Source organism: Mirounga angustirostris, unplaced genomic scaffold (genome assembly GCF_029215605.1).
Source record: "Mirounga angustirostris isolate CCGP_5_RB_7025 unplaced genomic scaffold, mMirAng1.0.hap1 SCAF_8, whole genome shotgun sequence".
Lineage (NCBI taxonomy): Eukaryota > Metazoa > Chordata > Mammalia > Carnivora > Phocidae > Mirounga > Mirounga angustirostris.
Window position 1 is genome coordinate 25,569,009 of NW_026991716.1, and position 16,454 is coordinate 25,585,462.

Here is a 16,454-nt window from a genome sequence, read left to right on the forward strand (position 1 = left end):
TTATGCTGGCTCCTAAAATGGCCTGTCTCTTCAGTCATACTTCATTTCCCAAATGAGCTTTATTCTAGTCACATCAGCTCCTTTTTTTGACCCTCAAATTTTTCCTCAGAACCTTTATTCCTGTTTAATATTTTGTTTCTTCTTTACTTTCCTGGTTTTTCTTTTTCTTTTTTTAAGATTTTATTTATTTCCTATTTGACAGACAGAGACAGCGAGAGAGGGAACACAAGCAGGGGGAGTGGGAGAGGGAGAAGTAGGCTTCCTGCTGACCCCAGGACTCTGGGATCATGACCTGAGCCGAAGGCAGACACTTAACGACTGAGCCACCCAGGCGCCCCAACTTTCCTGGTTTTTCTTATTTAGTTTTGCAAAATCCTAATTTTAATTAGTGAAAATGTGGAATGATGAAACAAGTTATGGAAGCAAATTATTTTTCCTGAATTTTGTCATGTAGTTGACCAAAACTGGGGCAATATGAGACTAAGCTTAGCTATTTTGAAACTAAGTCTATTTAAACTTTCAAAAACTATGTTTCATGGGTTTTAATTTATAGTCTCTATATTAGGGAATCAATGATACTGCTAAATGATAGCCACCCTCATTTTTTAGAATTCTTTATATTGTTTATATACTGCTAAATGATTATTAAATTTGCTTTTTTGTTGATAACAATATTCTTAAAAATTGATTTCAAGAATATTGGGTTTTGTAGCTCACAGACATTGCTTTCATGCAAATCAAACGAAGGCCTCAAGAGCAGTATGTGCAGACTTGAAAATTCAAGGCAAGACTCCATGAACCAAAAAAAAAAAAAAAAAAAATTGTGTAGCAGTTTATGTCCTTGCACATTATGGTCTAGTGTCAGCATGTGTTAAAATGTCTTAACTAACACTGATTATTAGGTTCTCCAAAGAAACAGAACAAATAGGAGATATCTGTACATATATGAGATTTATTATGTGGAATTGGCTCATGATTATGGAGGCTGAGAAGTCCCATTATCTGACATCAGCAAGTTGGAGATCCAGGTGTAGTTCCAGTCTGAGTCCAAATACCCTTGGACTGGGACTTAGACTTGTAGTGTTCAGAGGAGAAGGCAGGAGAAGACCAATACCTCAGCTCAAGCACCCAGGCAGAGAGGAGGAATTCTCCTTTCCTCCACCTTTTTGTTCTCTTCAGGCCTCTGAGGGATGAAATGAGACCCACCATCAGTAAAGACGGCAATGTGCTTTACTCAGTCTGTGGATTCAATCAAATGCTAATCTAAGAGGAACAGCCTTACAAACACACCCAGAAATAATGTTTAGCCAAATATCTGGGCACCCATTGGTCTGGTAAAGTTGATGCATTATCATCATACTAACTGAATGCTTTTTTTTTTTTTTTTTAATCTCTGTGGTCATTCAGACACAGTTTCTGTCACTGCTCTGGTGTGCCTTAGATATGCTGCTGCCATCTATGTGCTCATCAGACTCCCTAGGCCTTTACTCGAGAACCCCAAATACACAAGGAATATCAAGAAAGCATAGATGGTAGTAGTGGAGAGGGACTATATAACAAATAAGAAAGTCACACCCTTCCCTATGTTTTTCATTCCTTAATATTATACATTTATACCATATCAACAATTAAAGTGGCATTTATTGACTGGTAACCAATACTTAGAACTCATCCTTTATTTCTGATTGTCTTGCCCTTGGAGTCTGACCTTTTCTGAAAAATATTTCATAAACCGAAGTCCAAACCAAGTATTAGCAACAGTTATTACAGAGGAAGAGATGTGACTAGAATAAAGCTCATTTGGGAAATGAGCTTTCCTTGAGTGAGAAAATATCATTTGTACTCATTTGTTTCTAGGGCACTGCATATCTTTACTTTTCTCTGTCAGGAGAGAATAACAAACTGAATCATGAGTGCCAAGTAAGATTCTTGTGAAAGGAGACACAGTTGCTTCATCTTATAGATATTTGTCTTGTCCCCGTTTCCTATCAGATGAAGAATTTGAATCAAATCCCTTTTGAAGATTTTCTTAACTTTGCAGTCTCTACACCGGAATGGCTATTAGCCAATACTGTTTTTTTAAAGCTACTTTGAACATGAAATTTATATGAAGCAGCCCTGCTTTACTTCTCAAATGTCACTACAATTCTGAGTCAAGATGGAAGCCAAAGAAGAAACTTAATCCAAGATGTTCAAGTATGAACAATGTCAAATAGAAAGAAGTACGAACATTGTCCTTCTGTGAAAGAGCTCTCTGTATATCAATTCTGAAATGCAGCTCAAACATGATATAGAATGATGTGGGATAAGTCATTTTTAATGTTAATAAGCCATTTCTATAAAAATGAGTTGATTTCAAAAAATGATATCCATGTCTATTATTCCATTCTCATATAAATTGAATGTGTTCTCCCATAACAGAAAATTTGATTCTTCTGCATCAATCGCATACCTCTCCCCACTCCCTGCCAATTCCTGTAGATAGAGGTAAAAGTAGTCTACAGTGGTTCTGACAAACATGGAGGATGAGAAGATGTTATGACTACAATGTGTCAGAAGAGAGATAAGTTGCCTAGTATGACCAGATAATTTCTTCATCATTTACTGATAGTAATGCTATCTTTATGCTTACTGGTATACATATCCCTGTAAAACAAACATACTGGTTTAAGAGTTTAATCATTCCTGAGAATCTGGAATTGTGGCAAAAGAAATAAAAGAACTAACTTCATGATGTACTAAATTTACCGACGAAAAGATATCTTACTCTTTAAACTGTTGAATACCCCTACTTCCTTCTTTCCCTGTTCAGAAAATGTTTATTGAACACCTATCATGTGATAAGCCCTACACTAGACTCTGGTGAAAGAGATGAACAATATAATACTTGTCTTTCAAAATCTCACAGTGGAGATAAGTAAACTTAAAATTACGATGAAGTGTAATACAAGCAGGTCGACGTATGCAAGGGGTGATTGAGGAGTGTGGAGGAGGGACGGCTCACCCCTCGGTGAGGGGAGGACTCAGGAAATCCTTTTATCGAGGTGATACTTGAAGTATGACAGTTGGGGAGCAAAATGTGGATAAAGATGTTTCTCACAGAGGAGGGGATATGCAGAGAAGAAGGGACCTTGCTGAGGAACCTGTACACAGTTGGATGTTGCTGGAGAGAACTGTGAGGTGGGAGAGGGGAAGGAGGAGAAGCTGGAAGGTGACAGATGACAGATCACACAGGAATACTGCTACCACTGATGACTTTCTTCAGGGCGTTTTCATCAGATTTGCATTGAGAAACTGTAGTTTTTAGACCAGATTTCTCTCAAAGTGAGAAGAGCATCTGGTAGCAGTGGCAGTAATCCAGAAGAGAAAATGATAGGGCCGGGACCCAGTGAAGTCATTCACTGAGTTGGACTTGTGCATCCGTGAGGAATCTAGGTTTAGAAATGCCAAAATTCACCCTAGGCTTCAGCGAAATAAAGTTAGAGGGCAGATTGGATGGATGTTACTCAAGTGTGAGAATGACAGAGATGTATCTGGCCTGACCAGAGTGACAACTGGAACCAGAACTCTGATATCTTGAGGGTGCTCTCTCTTTCTCTCTCTCTGTCTCTTGTCTCCATTTCCTCTTTCTGTCTTGGTATCATCTTTTTAAACCACTTTTTTTTTTTTAAGATTTTATTCAAGAGAGAGACAGAGATAGCAACAGAGATAGCAAGAGAGAGCACAAGCGGGGATGAGAGGGAAAGGCATACTCCCCGCTGAGCAGGGAGCCCGATGCGGGGCTTGATTCCAGGACCCTGGGATCATGACCTGAGCCGAAGGCAGATGCTTAACCGACTGAGCCACCCAGGCGCTCTGAACCACTTTCTTATATGAAGCCAGAACTAACGTCACTAACATCTTTAAGTCTCACTGCTGAAGGAAAAAGGTTTTCTCCCTAGGAGAAGACCTAGGGAAGGGGTCTAACTGGCCTGCCATGATCAGGTGTCCATCCCTTAACCAATAACTGTAGCTGTGCTTCTTTGGGTCAGTGTGGGTTTGGTTCTTGCTCTTGAATAAACCAGTGCAGCCAGAAAGGTAGACTCGGGCTTTTGCCATTAGGACAACGCGAAGAACGAAGGAACACAAAAATGTCCTTTGGGGGAATCTACAAAGTAGGCAGCCACCACTGTCATGGCCTAGTAGAGGCTGGATTTGGGAGTTCTGTAGGAATGTCTGAGAAGTCAAGGCAGTAGGTGTTGGACAGTTGACTTGAGGATGTGAATGAGAAAGAGTCAAAGGGGACTCCCAGGCAGCCGCGTAGATGGTAAGCCCATTCATCAAGCAGTGACATAGAAAAAGTCATGTCAGCTGAAGTAAAGGAGACATGAATAAGGTAAAGGTTATATCCCCTGGGGTGAGCAGGAGGAAAACCTGATGGGAACTTGCAGGTCATATAAAATGATTTCCAGGCAGCAGGCGCTTAGCTTGAGTTGGGGAGCCTAATTAGAATAGGTATATTCTCCCATAGCACTCAGGCTGCAGCATGGGAGGAAAGACATTGATATTGATTTGAGGTTTTGCAGAGTATGTGAAGTGGAACAGCTAGGAGAGCAAAGGAATTAAGGGCATTAGCAAGAAAATGGTCAAAGTGATGGATCATAATACGAAAAGGAAGGAAATAAAGACTGGGGGATCTGCATGAGCAAGAGGCTGGGGGTTCTGTGTGCTTGGAGAATAGGTATAGTGCAGCTGTGGGGATAGACATCATGGACAGGAGGATAAATCATGTAGCAGAGGGGAGTGTTTGTGTAAGATCTGAGGGGAGAATAGAAGCCCTCAGCGGGAACATCTGCACATTTTTTTATCTGAATTTTTGTTCTCTGTACCCTCTCTCCTGTGCCCATGGATGAGCTGTCTGGGGAGCTCAACAGTTGTCCACTAGGCCCTGTTTATAATCACCAACTCAGAGACACAACACCAGCAATTTTCACCTCTCCTGGATCATTTCTCCCTCATCACTGGATCTCTCCCTCCAGCACGCAAAGATGCTGCTTTTTCTCCCATCTTGAAATGAAATTTTCCCAGTCTCTTCTCCATTGTCTCTTGAACCCTCTCACCCATCAGACTTCTGTCTACATTCCTCTGAAGCGCTCTGATCAGGGTCGTCAGTCACCTTGATTCTGCCATACCCAGTGGTCGTTTTTCCATCTGTCCCCTGTCTTCCTCCCTGACCTACAGTCGTGGTGATTAACAACCTCCCGGGCACGCGCTTTCCAGACTTTCCGGATTCTTCCATGCTCTTGTTTTCCTTCAGCCTCACTGCTTCCTCCTCATCTGTTTGACCTCTAAACGTTGTAGTGTCAGTGGATTAGGTTCTTGGACCATTTCTGTTTTCTTGCTCACTTCCCTCTCTTGGTGGTCTCAGCCTGTTTCAGGACTTGAAATACCATCCAGACATCAATGGTTCCCAAATGTGTGCTTTCACCTACACCCTCCTCAGGAGGCCAGACTCATATATTCACTTTGACTCTAGATGAAGACTCACCCTGTCTCATCATGATTTAAATATTTCATGTTTATTAGTTCTCTGATAGTTTCGTCAGTGTATCAAATGAGTAGAGAGACTTAAAATAACACAGTGTATCTGTGGGTAAGGTTAGCGTTTATATATAAATTTGTTTTAATTTTGTGGGATTTTGTCTTTGTCAGCGTTGGTTTGTTTGACTAAGGCAGTGGTTCGGGGCGGGGAGGGGGGGCAGTTAGTTTCCCCAGGGGAAATTTGGCAATGTCTGGAGACATTTTTGGTTGCCACTCCTGTGGAGGGGGTGCTACTGGCATCTATTGGGTGATAGCCAGGGATGCTGCTAACCCTCTGCAATGCACAGGACAGCCCCAAATGTCAATAGTGCCAAAGCTGGGAAACCTTGAAATAAGGATTTGTGAATCTGAATCATCTTAACTCTCAGTAGAAAAGACATTGAGCATTGATGCAAAGAGCAAAGTAGTTTGAATCTTTCTCTTTAAACACGTATTTATGAATAATTGCCAAAAGGTGGTAGCTATCCCCGACAAATGCACATTGTGAATGGTCCTCTTGTAAGCCCGAGATTCCTTTAAGCATGCCTGTTGGATTTTGAGTACCTGCAGTTAAATAGTGTTGCTCTTGGCAGGACTTGGTGAGCAAATGAGGTATGAGCTCTCTGATCTCTGCAGTCTGCTCAGTCAGCCATGACCTTCCCAGTGTCTCTTCTTTCTACACCCTGTCTGCAGCGAGCCATGGCCCAGGCAGTTCCCAGTGGGGTGGCCAGAGACTACCACAGGGGGGGAATGCAGGGCCCCAGGGCGGAGGTTCACGTGGGGTTCAGGATAAATTGGAATGATTTCTGTTTTGCAATGAATATCATCCAAACTAGCTTTATACTTTAACTCCCAAAAATCTTTAAATCTAAAGCTTTTGGATGAAGTACTGAGCAATGAAATAGAACTTTTTTTAGAGAAATTGTGGTTACTTCAAATACTATTTGGATGCTGACAGGGATACATTTTGCATATGTTTTATATGTATGTGTTCACGCAAACACAGTTGTGTGTACATGTACACCTACAAACAATGAAAATTACCACACACTCTTAGCTACTTTGCTTCTTAGGAGTTAGTATAATGACAGGGCCATAATGAAATATATGTTGGAAAAAGAAGCAATTTTGTTTACTGTGATAAGCAGAATTGTTCCCTAGTAAGACTTACTATATCTCCCCCATGTTTCTTCCCCTAGTTCTACCTGATCATTATAAGATGTCCATTCTTGCATTTTGTATGTTATAAAACAAAAAGCCTCTATTGAAGGGTAATACATTGTGGTAAAGATTGTGATTTAACAGATGATCTGATTCTTTAATTTTAATAGGCGTGCTGCTAGTCATTTCTTAAAGTTAAATGCTGATAATTTGCGGTGTATGTTTTACAAATTTTGTTCTTCTTTTCCTTAAATTTTTGTTTTAGAAGATATCTGACTATGGGAATATTATCTTGATATATTTTATGATTTATACTAGAAAGTTTAACAAGGAATATGTATATATATGCACACACACATTGATGTAGGATTAGATGCAAGAACAAAGCCAGGAAATTAGGAATTTGGCTGTAGTTGTTTATCTGAGCTGCCTCCTGTGTGTTGGTGCCGGAATGATCTCACAGCAGGCCATGATCATCTGTTCTCACAGGAAGCGAGGCCCAGTGCAGAGGGGAAGAACCACAAGACAAGACGATCTTCTGGTTCAGGATTTCATAAGGAAAAAAAAATGTATATTTGCCTGGTATGTGAAAAAAATCATTAAAAGTAATTGTATTTGAGCCAGACAAAGAGCACAAGCAAATCAGTGAGACAAATTTCAGGTTTAGATATTTATACACACACACACACACACACATATATATATGCATATATGTGCATATGTGTGTGTATATATATATGTTTATGTGTGTGTATACACATACACATTGAATAGGCATATTCCATTGAAAAAACATAAAAATTGAATTTTTCTGAATGTCTAGTATGAAAATAAAAATAAATATCTGTGGGGTGGCACAATTATTTGCATTGCATCCAGATATGCAGAGCAAATCATTTCTTTTAATATCTTTATTTCTCTAAACCTGTCTTTATCTCCCTGGCAATTCCCTCCCACAGTAGGTGGGGACCTCTAGGGACCCCAAAGTGGTATCTGATCCTGTTTACTTAGTGTGATGCAGTGATTTTATTTATTTATTTGAGAGAGAGCACATGCATGTGCAAGAGTTGGGGGAGGGACAGAGGGAGAGAGAGAGGGAGAGAAGCAGACTCCACACTGAGTGCAGAACCCCACTCAGGGCTTGATCTCAGGACCCCAAGATCATGACCCGAGCTGAAACCAAGAGTCAGATGCTTAACCGACTGAGACACCCAGGTGCCCCTGATGCAGACCTTTACGTAATGCCCAGCCTCTTTAATTAGAAGGCTCAGTTTTTGGCCTTAGACAGTAACAAAGTGGAAAAGCGTAACAGCATTAACCTGGGGATGAAAGGTTGCAAGGGTTAGTATCTCCTGGCTTCCATCAGAAACAAATGCAGACACTCTCAGGAGGAAACAATCATTCTCAGGCATGTCCTCTGGTTTCCAGCAGACTAAGATGCCTAATAGGAACTCCTAGTGTCATCAAATGCACAAGGAAACAAACTAGCATCAGTCAAAGTCAGCAGGAAAAAAAATAAGAAATTAGTCCCCAAGAACTTTAAATATTGGAATTAATCAAATTCAGAATATAAAATCACTAAGACGTCGTTAAGTAAATAAAATGATAAATCATAAAAAAATAAATAAGCAGCAACAGAATATAAAAATGCCCAGGAAGATTTGAAAATGAACCAAAGAACTTTAGATATTAAAAAAATAATTATCAAAATAATTAAATGGCTGACTTAAAAATATTAGAGTGCTGAAGGAAAATTAGATGGATCTAAGGAGGTTACCCAGAACATTGCAGAGAAGGGCAAAGAAATGAAAAAAAAAAAAAAGGGAGGAAGGAAAGAAAGAAAGGAAGAAAGAAATTAAGACATTGGAAGGTGAAATGAGAAGGTCTAACGTTCCTTTCCAAAAGGAAGTAGTAAGAAAAGACAAAATAGAGTGAAGAAGAGCCAGTATTGGAAGAAATGGTTACTGGGAGATTTCCAGATATGCTGTAAGAGACACTGATAGAGAAGCACCAGGTGTACTCTGCAGAAAACCCTATCAGGACGCATGGAATTGAAACTCCAGGATAGCAAAGACAAAGAGAGAATCTTTAAACTAACGGGAGGAAGAAAAATGACCTACCAAGGAATAACAGAATGGCCTCACACTTACCAGTAGCAAAAAATGGAAACCAGAAGACAGTGGAATAATACCTTCAGCATGCTAAGAGAAAACAATTTGCACCCTGCAGTTGTGTAATTAACAAAATTATCTTTCAAATACAAATCAATTTCTCCACATTAAAGGAATTTTTAATGAATGCCTTTTCAGAAGAAAGGAAATTATGCCAGAAGACTCAAGAAGGAATGATGAAAAGGGAAAATGGTAAATACAAGTATATGCACAGAATTTCTAGTCCAAAACCATAAATACATGTGTATTATCTGAAGGAGAGATCCAGGGAGCTATTCAGATTAACTGAGGCAAACTTGCAGAGTTAAAATAGAGAGGAAACTTATTTTATCACTTTAAATTAATCTTTTACAACTGGAGACTCTTTGTTGTGCTCATGAAAGATATATCATTACCTTAAGACAATACTAAAATAATATAACAATGCTTGATTTATGTTTTATCATATTTTCTCAAATATTCTAATCCTTGATCCTTTTCGTGGATTGAGTGGCCCCAAAAAGGTATGCCTACTTCCTAATTCTGGGAATTTGTGAATGTGACCTTATTTGGAAAAAGGGTCTTTGCCGATGTAATTAAGGATCTTGAGATGAAGAGATCATCCTGGATTACCAGGGTAGACCTTAAATACATTGATAAGTGTCCTTCTAAGAAACAGAAGAGGTGAAGACACAGACACACAGAGAGAAGATGGTGTAAAGATGTAGGCAGAGATTGGAGTGATACAGCGGTAAGATAAGAATCAAGAATGCCTGGAACCATCAGATGCAGACAGAGGCGAAGGAAGGTTTCTCCCCTAGACCTCCCAGAAGGAACATGGCCCTGTTGAATTTCAGACTGTGGTTTCCAGAACTGTGAGAGAATAAATTTCAGTTGTTTTAAGCCCCCTAGTTTGTAGTAATTTGTTATGGCAGCCACAGGAAATTCATACAGTCCCTGACGGTTAAATTTATACTTTTCTCAAAACAAACAAAAAAAACACCAAATTCAATTTAAAAATGTAATGAAGTATCTGCTGTAATACCGTGTTGAAGCTGGTTTCTCTAGGCATGCCATTTTCTTCCCTTGTTTCTCTTTGAGATGGCATCGAGTTATATGCAACACAGATGTGGCGTATTTGACTTGGTGTTGGCAAGACGGCAGCTGGTACCCTCAGACCCAATGGTACACTCTGCGCACTGCTCATCTCAACTGCAGTGTTGCTGGTATAAGCTATTCCCTCGCCTACAGGCCAAGGGGCAGCGCTAGCTCCAGGCTTGGCTCTCTTTGGTGTCCACTGCTAATCAAATTCAGGGGCTTCTCTTTCTGGTAGCCTCCTAGGGTGAGTTAGCCTCACTCCACCCCTCCTTGGCATTACGGTCTATAGACCCACTGCCTCATCCTACATGTAGTCCATGGCCTACATGGTCTTACCGCCAAGACTCAACTACAGGGCATCCTCCCTCACCACCTCAAGCCCATTCAGGGTTGCAGGGCAGGTCTGTTGGCCCTCACAGCACCACTCATACCGTGTGAGAGCTCATGCCCTGCTCAGTGTATCATTGATGCAGCTGCCCCAGCTCAGATCCCAGGGGGCATCCTAAGGAGATTTCTCCAGACTCTCCAGCATGGAGTACAGGGCAGGCTCCTCCTCTCAATGATTTCTTCAGTATCCTTTACTTGTTATCCCAAGGAGCTGGGTTGGTACACCAAAGACTCACCTCTCCCGCCTCTGCTCGTATGCTTCTCCACTGCCCAGGGTGGCCTGGGAACCCCTCCTGTCACTTCTTCTGGTCCTTTCCACAAGAACCACAGTCCACATGCCTGCCCATCAGAACCTGGGAGAAACTTTGGGTTGTGACCACTCTTGGCTTTTGATACACTAAAATTATTTAGAAAACTACTTTTCCATGAAACCTTGTTTTCAAACTTAACTATCTTGGTACAGAATCCTATTTTGAATGATAGGGGTGAATATTAACTTTCTTTTTGACTATCTGAAGTAGCTCTCCTAATCTTTTCCCAGACTTGGGCTAACTGTGGAGAAGGTCACATAAAGACAAATGTGAAAGAAAAAGGCCTCACTATTTTAAAAGATTGATCACAGTAAAAATATTCAAGACAATAAACATTTGTAACTCATAGAAGTACTTTACAATGATAGAGTGTTCTACAGCCTTTGAACTATAGTATCTTATTAGGTCCTCAATATGGATTATTATCCCATTTTATAGTTAAGGCAACTGAAAAGCTAAAATGCTTATTTAAGATAATGGCACTTACAAAAGGAAGAGAATTATTAATAACTCACATAGTGTATAACCCTACTTTCAGTGTTCTACCTCCAAGGCCATATCCTTTGCCTCGGCTTCAATATTAAAGCTGAAGCCTGTTTCCAGGTCCTGAGACAGTGCTCCAGTCATGTTCTTAGCTCAGAACCCTCAGTGCCCACCCAGACCTGTGCTCTGGAGCTTTCCCCTCACTTGAGTACTTCTTGGAGACTCAGCTTTGAGTTTAAATAAATAATACGAATATTTTATACAGCATAGCTTGGTGTTTTTTAATGTGGCAGTTTTTCTTGTATCCTATATTGTCAAAATGGAAATTCTGTTCTTTTCATTCTGTCAATGCTAGCAAAACTCATGATCTCAGTCTTAGAACTAAGATTTGAACTAAAATTCATCGTAATTTATCTTTTTCTTATGGATATACATTTATGTGGCCACTCTTTTTTTTCTATGTTAATGAGTTTATATTGAAAAAGTAACCTGCAATGGTTTAAGAAATGTTTATTAGTGCTTTCAGTGTGTGAGTCTGTACATTTGAAATGGGCTCTTTATTTAGATCTGTTCTCAACCTCAGATTTTCAAAATCAGAGAATTAAGAGACCTAGTCATAAAAGAACTAAGAAGCCTGAACTTTTCATTGAGGCTTAATTATAGATACCATTAACATTGTAATGTAATAATTATAATAGCTAACATTTATTGAGAACTTGCTAATCATATTACCTAGATTTTCTCACTTAAACATCAAATCTACATGGCAAGTACCTGTTATTATCATGTTTTACAAACGAGGATGTGATGATACTAATTCCTTACATTTCAGTAATGATTTATGTTCTACAGCGTTGTTTCACCTACATTAACATATCCTGTGATTTGACATGGCAAGTATTACTATACTGGTAGTTTATAGAAGAGACTGTAACTTCAGAGCTTTTAAATGGTTGGTGCAAAATACTATAGCTAGTAGCCAACAGAGCTGGCCTTTGGTCATTGGGCTAACTTTTCATTTCTAGGTCTTCTTCCTAGCTAAGGTCTTCTAGTTTAAGGCTCTTAGAAATGAAGTATGCATTTAAAATAATTGCGAGAAGTCCATTTATTTATTTTTAAAGATTTTATTTATTTATTTGAGAGAGAGAGAATGAGAGACAGAGAGCATGAGAGGGAAGAGGGTCAGAGGGAGAAGCAGACCGCCCGCCGAGCAGGGAGCCCAATGCGGGACTCAATCCCGGGACTCCAGGATCATGACCTGAGCCAAAGGCAGTCGCTTAACCAACTGAGCCACCCAGGCGCCCCGCGAGAGGTCCATTTATTGATGTGTTAATGATGCATAACCACTTAAACCTAATCTGAGGAAGGATGCTTCCTGCATTGCACAGGTGGGAAAGCAAGCAAGACAGACTGGAATCAGGCTCACCTACTGGTCCTGACTGTTGGGCAGTTTTGCTGAGCCTCTCTGCCTCTCTCTCTCCACCTGCACACTTGGGATGGTTGGGCAAAGTTGCCTCTCAGTCTCACTCTAATATATAATGATTTTATATAGTTCTCTCCTAAAAACCTCAGTCTTGTGTGATAAGGCTTAAAAATGAAAGGAGCAAATTTTTAAAAATAATAATTTTAAGCCTCTCCAAAGATTAATTAGGGAAACAAATGGTAGTAGCAATAATGTTTAAAATTAATCTGAAAATGGAATTTGGAAAACAATTCCATTTATAATAACATCAAAGAGAATAAAGTACTTAGGAACAAATTTAACAAAACAAAAGCAAAACTTATTTTCTGGGAACTTCAAAACATTGATGAAAGAAATTTCAAAAGACCTAAGTAAATGGAAAGACATCCTGTGTTCATAAACTAGAAGACAGGATATGGTTAAGATGATAGTATTCTTCATATTGTCCTACAGATTCAACACAATCCCTATCAAAATCACAGTTGGCTTTTTTGCAGAAGTTAACCAGCTGAACCTAAAAATCATACAGAAATTCGAGGGACTGAGAATAGCTAAAACAATCTTTAAAATAGGGCAAAGTCAGAAAACTCACACGTCCTGATTTTTATTTTTTTTTTTAAGATTTTACTTATTTATTTGAGAGAGAGACTGAGATAGAGAGAGCATGAGAGGGGGGAGGGTCAGAGGGAGAAGCAGACTCCCTGCCGAGCAGGGAGCCCCATGCGGGACTCGATTCCGGGACTCCAGGATCATGACCTGAGCCGAAGGCAGTGGCTTAACCAACTGAGCCACCCAGGCGCCCCTCACACTTCCTGATTTTAAAACTTACCATAAAGCTAAAGTAATCAAGAATGTGTGATACTCTCATGAGGATAGATATATAGATCAGTCGAGTAGCATTTAGCACAGTGCTAAAAGTGATAGCCATTGTCAGAGGTGTTGTGATAAAGACTTAGAGACAAAGGCCTGCTCCTAAGCCCCTGCACTGCTTTTGCATGTGCCTGGAGCACCGTCCCTGTCTCACAGCTTAATTAAACCCTTCATGACCGCAGGGCAGGCTGCTTCTCTGGTGGGTGTTTCCTGACCACATTCAGCCACTGAGTTACCAGGCTTGACTGTTTCAGTTCTTGCAAATCTGTCATCTCACTTCTGGCAGCCCTGATTTATTTGTCTGTCTTACCCTCTGGGTGCGACTTGAGAGTAGGGGCGGCTGCCTCACTCCCAAGTTTCCCAGCTCAGGGCTCTGTGCTTGGTAGGTGCTCAGTTAATACTGTTTGAAAGACTGAACAGTAAGGGTAGGGCCTAGATAGATTGTTTGAACATGGTCACATGCTTCCATAGGAGCCCTAAGCATCTGCTTACCAGTAAAGAGGATAATCTGAACTGTTTTATGTTGGGAACTTCATCTAATTATATGGTATCACTCATTTATCTAGTATATTTGGAATCATAGTATAGTCCTGTTATTAAAATAGAAAGATAGACATCAAGAAATCTACATTTAATTATAAATTTAAATTTATTTGTTACAAGTCAGTAGAGAATAAAAGATTGCTAATGGGTAGCAGATTGAGAAGGATTACTCTTATTAAATATTTTTTCATTTCGAAAGGCTCTTTTTTGAAGGATTTCTGTGTTTTATAAACTGCCATGGAAGAAGCACAGCATACTCCATCAGCTGCTAAGAGAAACTGAAAATTTTAGATTTCCATGGAAATCCTATTGTCATTTTTAATGATGGCATTGGTATAGATGTGTATACCAAATTTTTGTAGTAAGTGATCTAGTATCTGTTTGTACTTGCCTTAGGCTGTGTTCTTGCCAAAATTTAGTAAACCTCTTTAGAAAAATTCCCCTTATCCCTATGCCAGTTTCTCTAGAAGCCAAAAGCTTTCATCATAACTCACCTCCCTGCTTAATCTGAAAAAGAACAAAGCTAAAGTTATTGAAATGTGATAAATTATGATAGTAATCTATCTAAACTGTATGCAGCCATTATTGACTTTATGTGTGTTACTACCTTGAGAATTTGGCATTACCTGGTGCTTGTGATAACCTTACCTAGAAACAGAGGCATGGGTAAAATCATCTCAGAAGTGTCTTTTAATTTTGTCCTTCTCTGTAATCTTTTAAAGTAGAGGCGTTCATTAAAGACCAAAGAATATAAAACAATTTCACTTCTGTCTTCAATTTATGGTGCCTTTCATCAATTGTTTCAAAATATTTATGCACAGTTCGGGAGACCATTTCTGTACATAGCACTGAAGTGAATTTGGAAGGTGGCATTTCAGTAAGTATAGTACAGAGAAACTTTTGACTTGGAACTGTGTCATAATTTATAATTGGATAGCTTTGCAGGTTTCTAAAGAAGAAAGATCACCACTTATTGGCAACCCAAATGCATTTGTTTGTTTCCTTTAACTAGTTATACCCTGTGTGCTAAGTTACTCTCCTCTCCCTTTCCCCATGAGGCCCAAAATAGCTTTATTAATAGGAACATATGCTGTTTATGTTCTTAAAAAAAATCAGGGTGGTCTTAGATGTCTGTCTTCCATTCTGGCATTTCCCTTTATACAACCCTTTTGAATTTTCTGTTTAAAAACTGGCATTCCAATAGCTTTTCTTTGGCCTAATGCCTGGGTCACATATAGCAGCAGCAAATTAGGAATGTTAAGACGTCCCCCAAAGAAAAATGTTTGTTATGAAAGTAGAGCTGATGTGACACTTGGAATTAGAGCTTCTTAACTTATCTAAATGACAGTTAATGATGGGTTTCTTTTATTCTTATTTTAAAGAAGGGGGGATAAAAATGAAAAGAAATGCCCAGAGGCTGAGATTGGGTTTGGTTCACCAAACTGTTAAATGTCAAATGTACTATACTGATAATACACCTTTTTCTCTCTTTTTAGGAGCTAATTTTGTTACTCGAAAAATTAGCCGGTCAGTGGCTAAGATTTACCTTGGACAACTGGAATGTTTCAGCTTGGGAAATCTGGATGCCAAACGAGATTGGGGCCATGCCAAGGACTATGTAGAGGTAGGAACTGACTCATTATGTTCTTAAAAATACCTGCATCAGTTGGTGTTTTCAATGCCGGGCCTCTAGTGGAAAAGCATGACCTACAAGAGGTGGTAGCATATAAAATTTTGCTAATGCAGATATGTGTAAACTTATTACTTTCATTTTAAGGCTCCACAATTCAGCTTTACTTGTAGATTACACTGAGTGTTCCTTGAATGTGGAAACCTCTCACAATTGTTCTTTTTGTTATTTAAAATGAAGGTGTTGGTCATTCTTTTGGATGATGGATGAAAAAATGTTTGAGTAGTGTTCTTTTCTTTCTAAAGCTTCTTTCTCCTTCTCGCTTCTTGCATCTTCTCCCTCCTGCCTGCCCAATATACATATAACTAACTGTGAAAGAATTTTTAGGTATAAAGGTGAAGTTCTCAGAGCTTCAAGAAATACTACCTAATTTCAATTTGTATAATCCAAGACTTTCAGATTTACATTATGCTACTAAGGTACTCTAAGAGTAATATTCTTATGGAGCTTTTGATTTCTGGTTATTACCCTACACATTTCTTAAAGTATGACTTTGCACACCAATAAATTTTGTTCATTAAAAAGAGAATTGCTAATAGTGATGCTATTGCATAATACTGGATATAGTTAAAGGGAAATTTGAATTTTCGTTCTTGGGACTTAGATACACATTAAATTTTGGTTTGGGTTAGATATGTTACATGTATAAGTAGTGTGATTTTACTTTAAGCAAATGGTTATATTTTACCTTTCCCTGATCAGTATGCTTTTAAATATCCATGGTGGTTTCTGTGGCCAGA

At 39.3% G+C, this 16,454-nt stretch overlaps 1 protein-coding gene across 4 annotated transcripts in view; it reads left to right on the plus strand.

The window, feature by feature from the left end:
* The window catches only part of GMDS (GDP-mannose 4,6-dehydratase), a 659,281-nt gene that overhangs the window by 334,361 nt on the left and 308,466 nt on the right, over positions 1–16,454 (plus strand). For all 4 annotated transcript variants that reach the window (XR_010413540.1, XM_064597281.1, XM_045866473.3 and 1 more), the window contains exon 7: positions 15,521–15,648. Coding sequence is in view for 3 of the 4 variants with exons in the window: in XM_064597281.1 (XP_064453351.1) it covers positions 15,521–15,648 (128 nt within the window). In the remaining variant the exon portion in view is untranslated. The remainder of the gene's footprint in view (positions 1–15,520; positions 15,649–16,454) is intronic.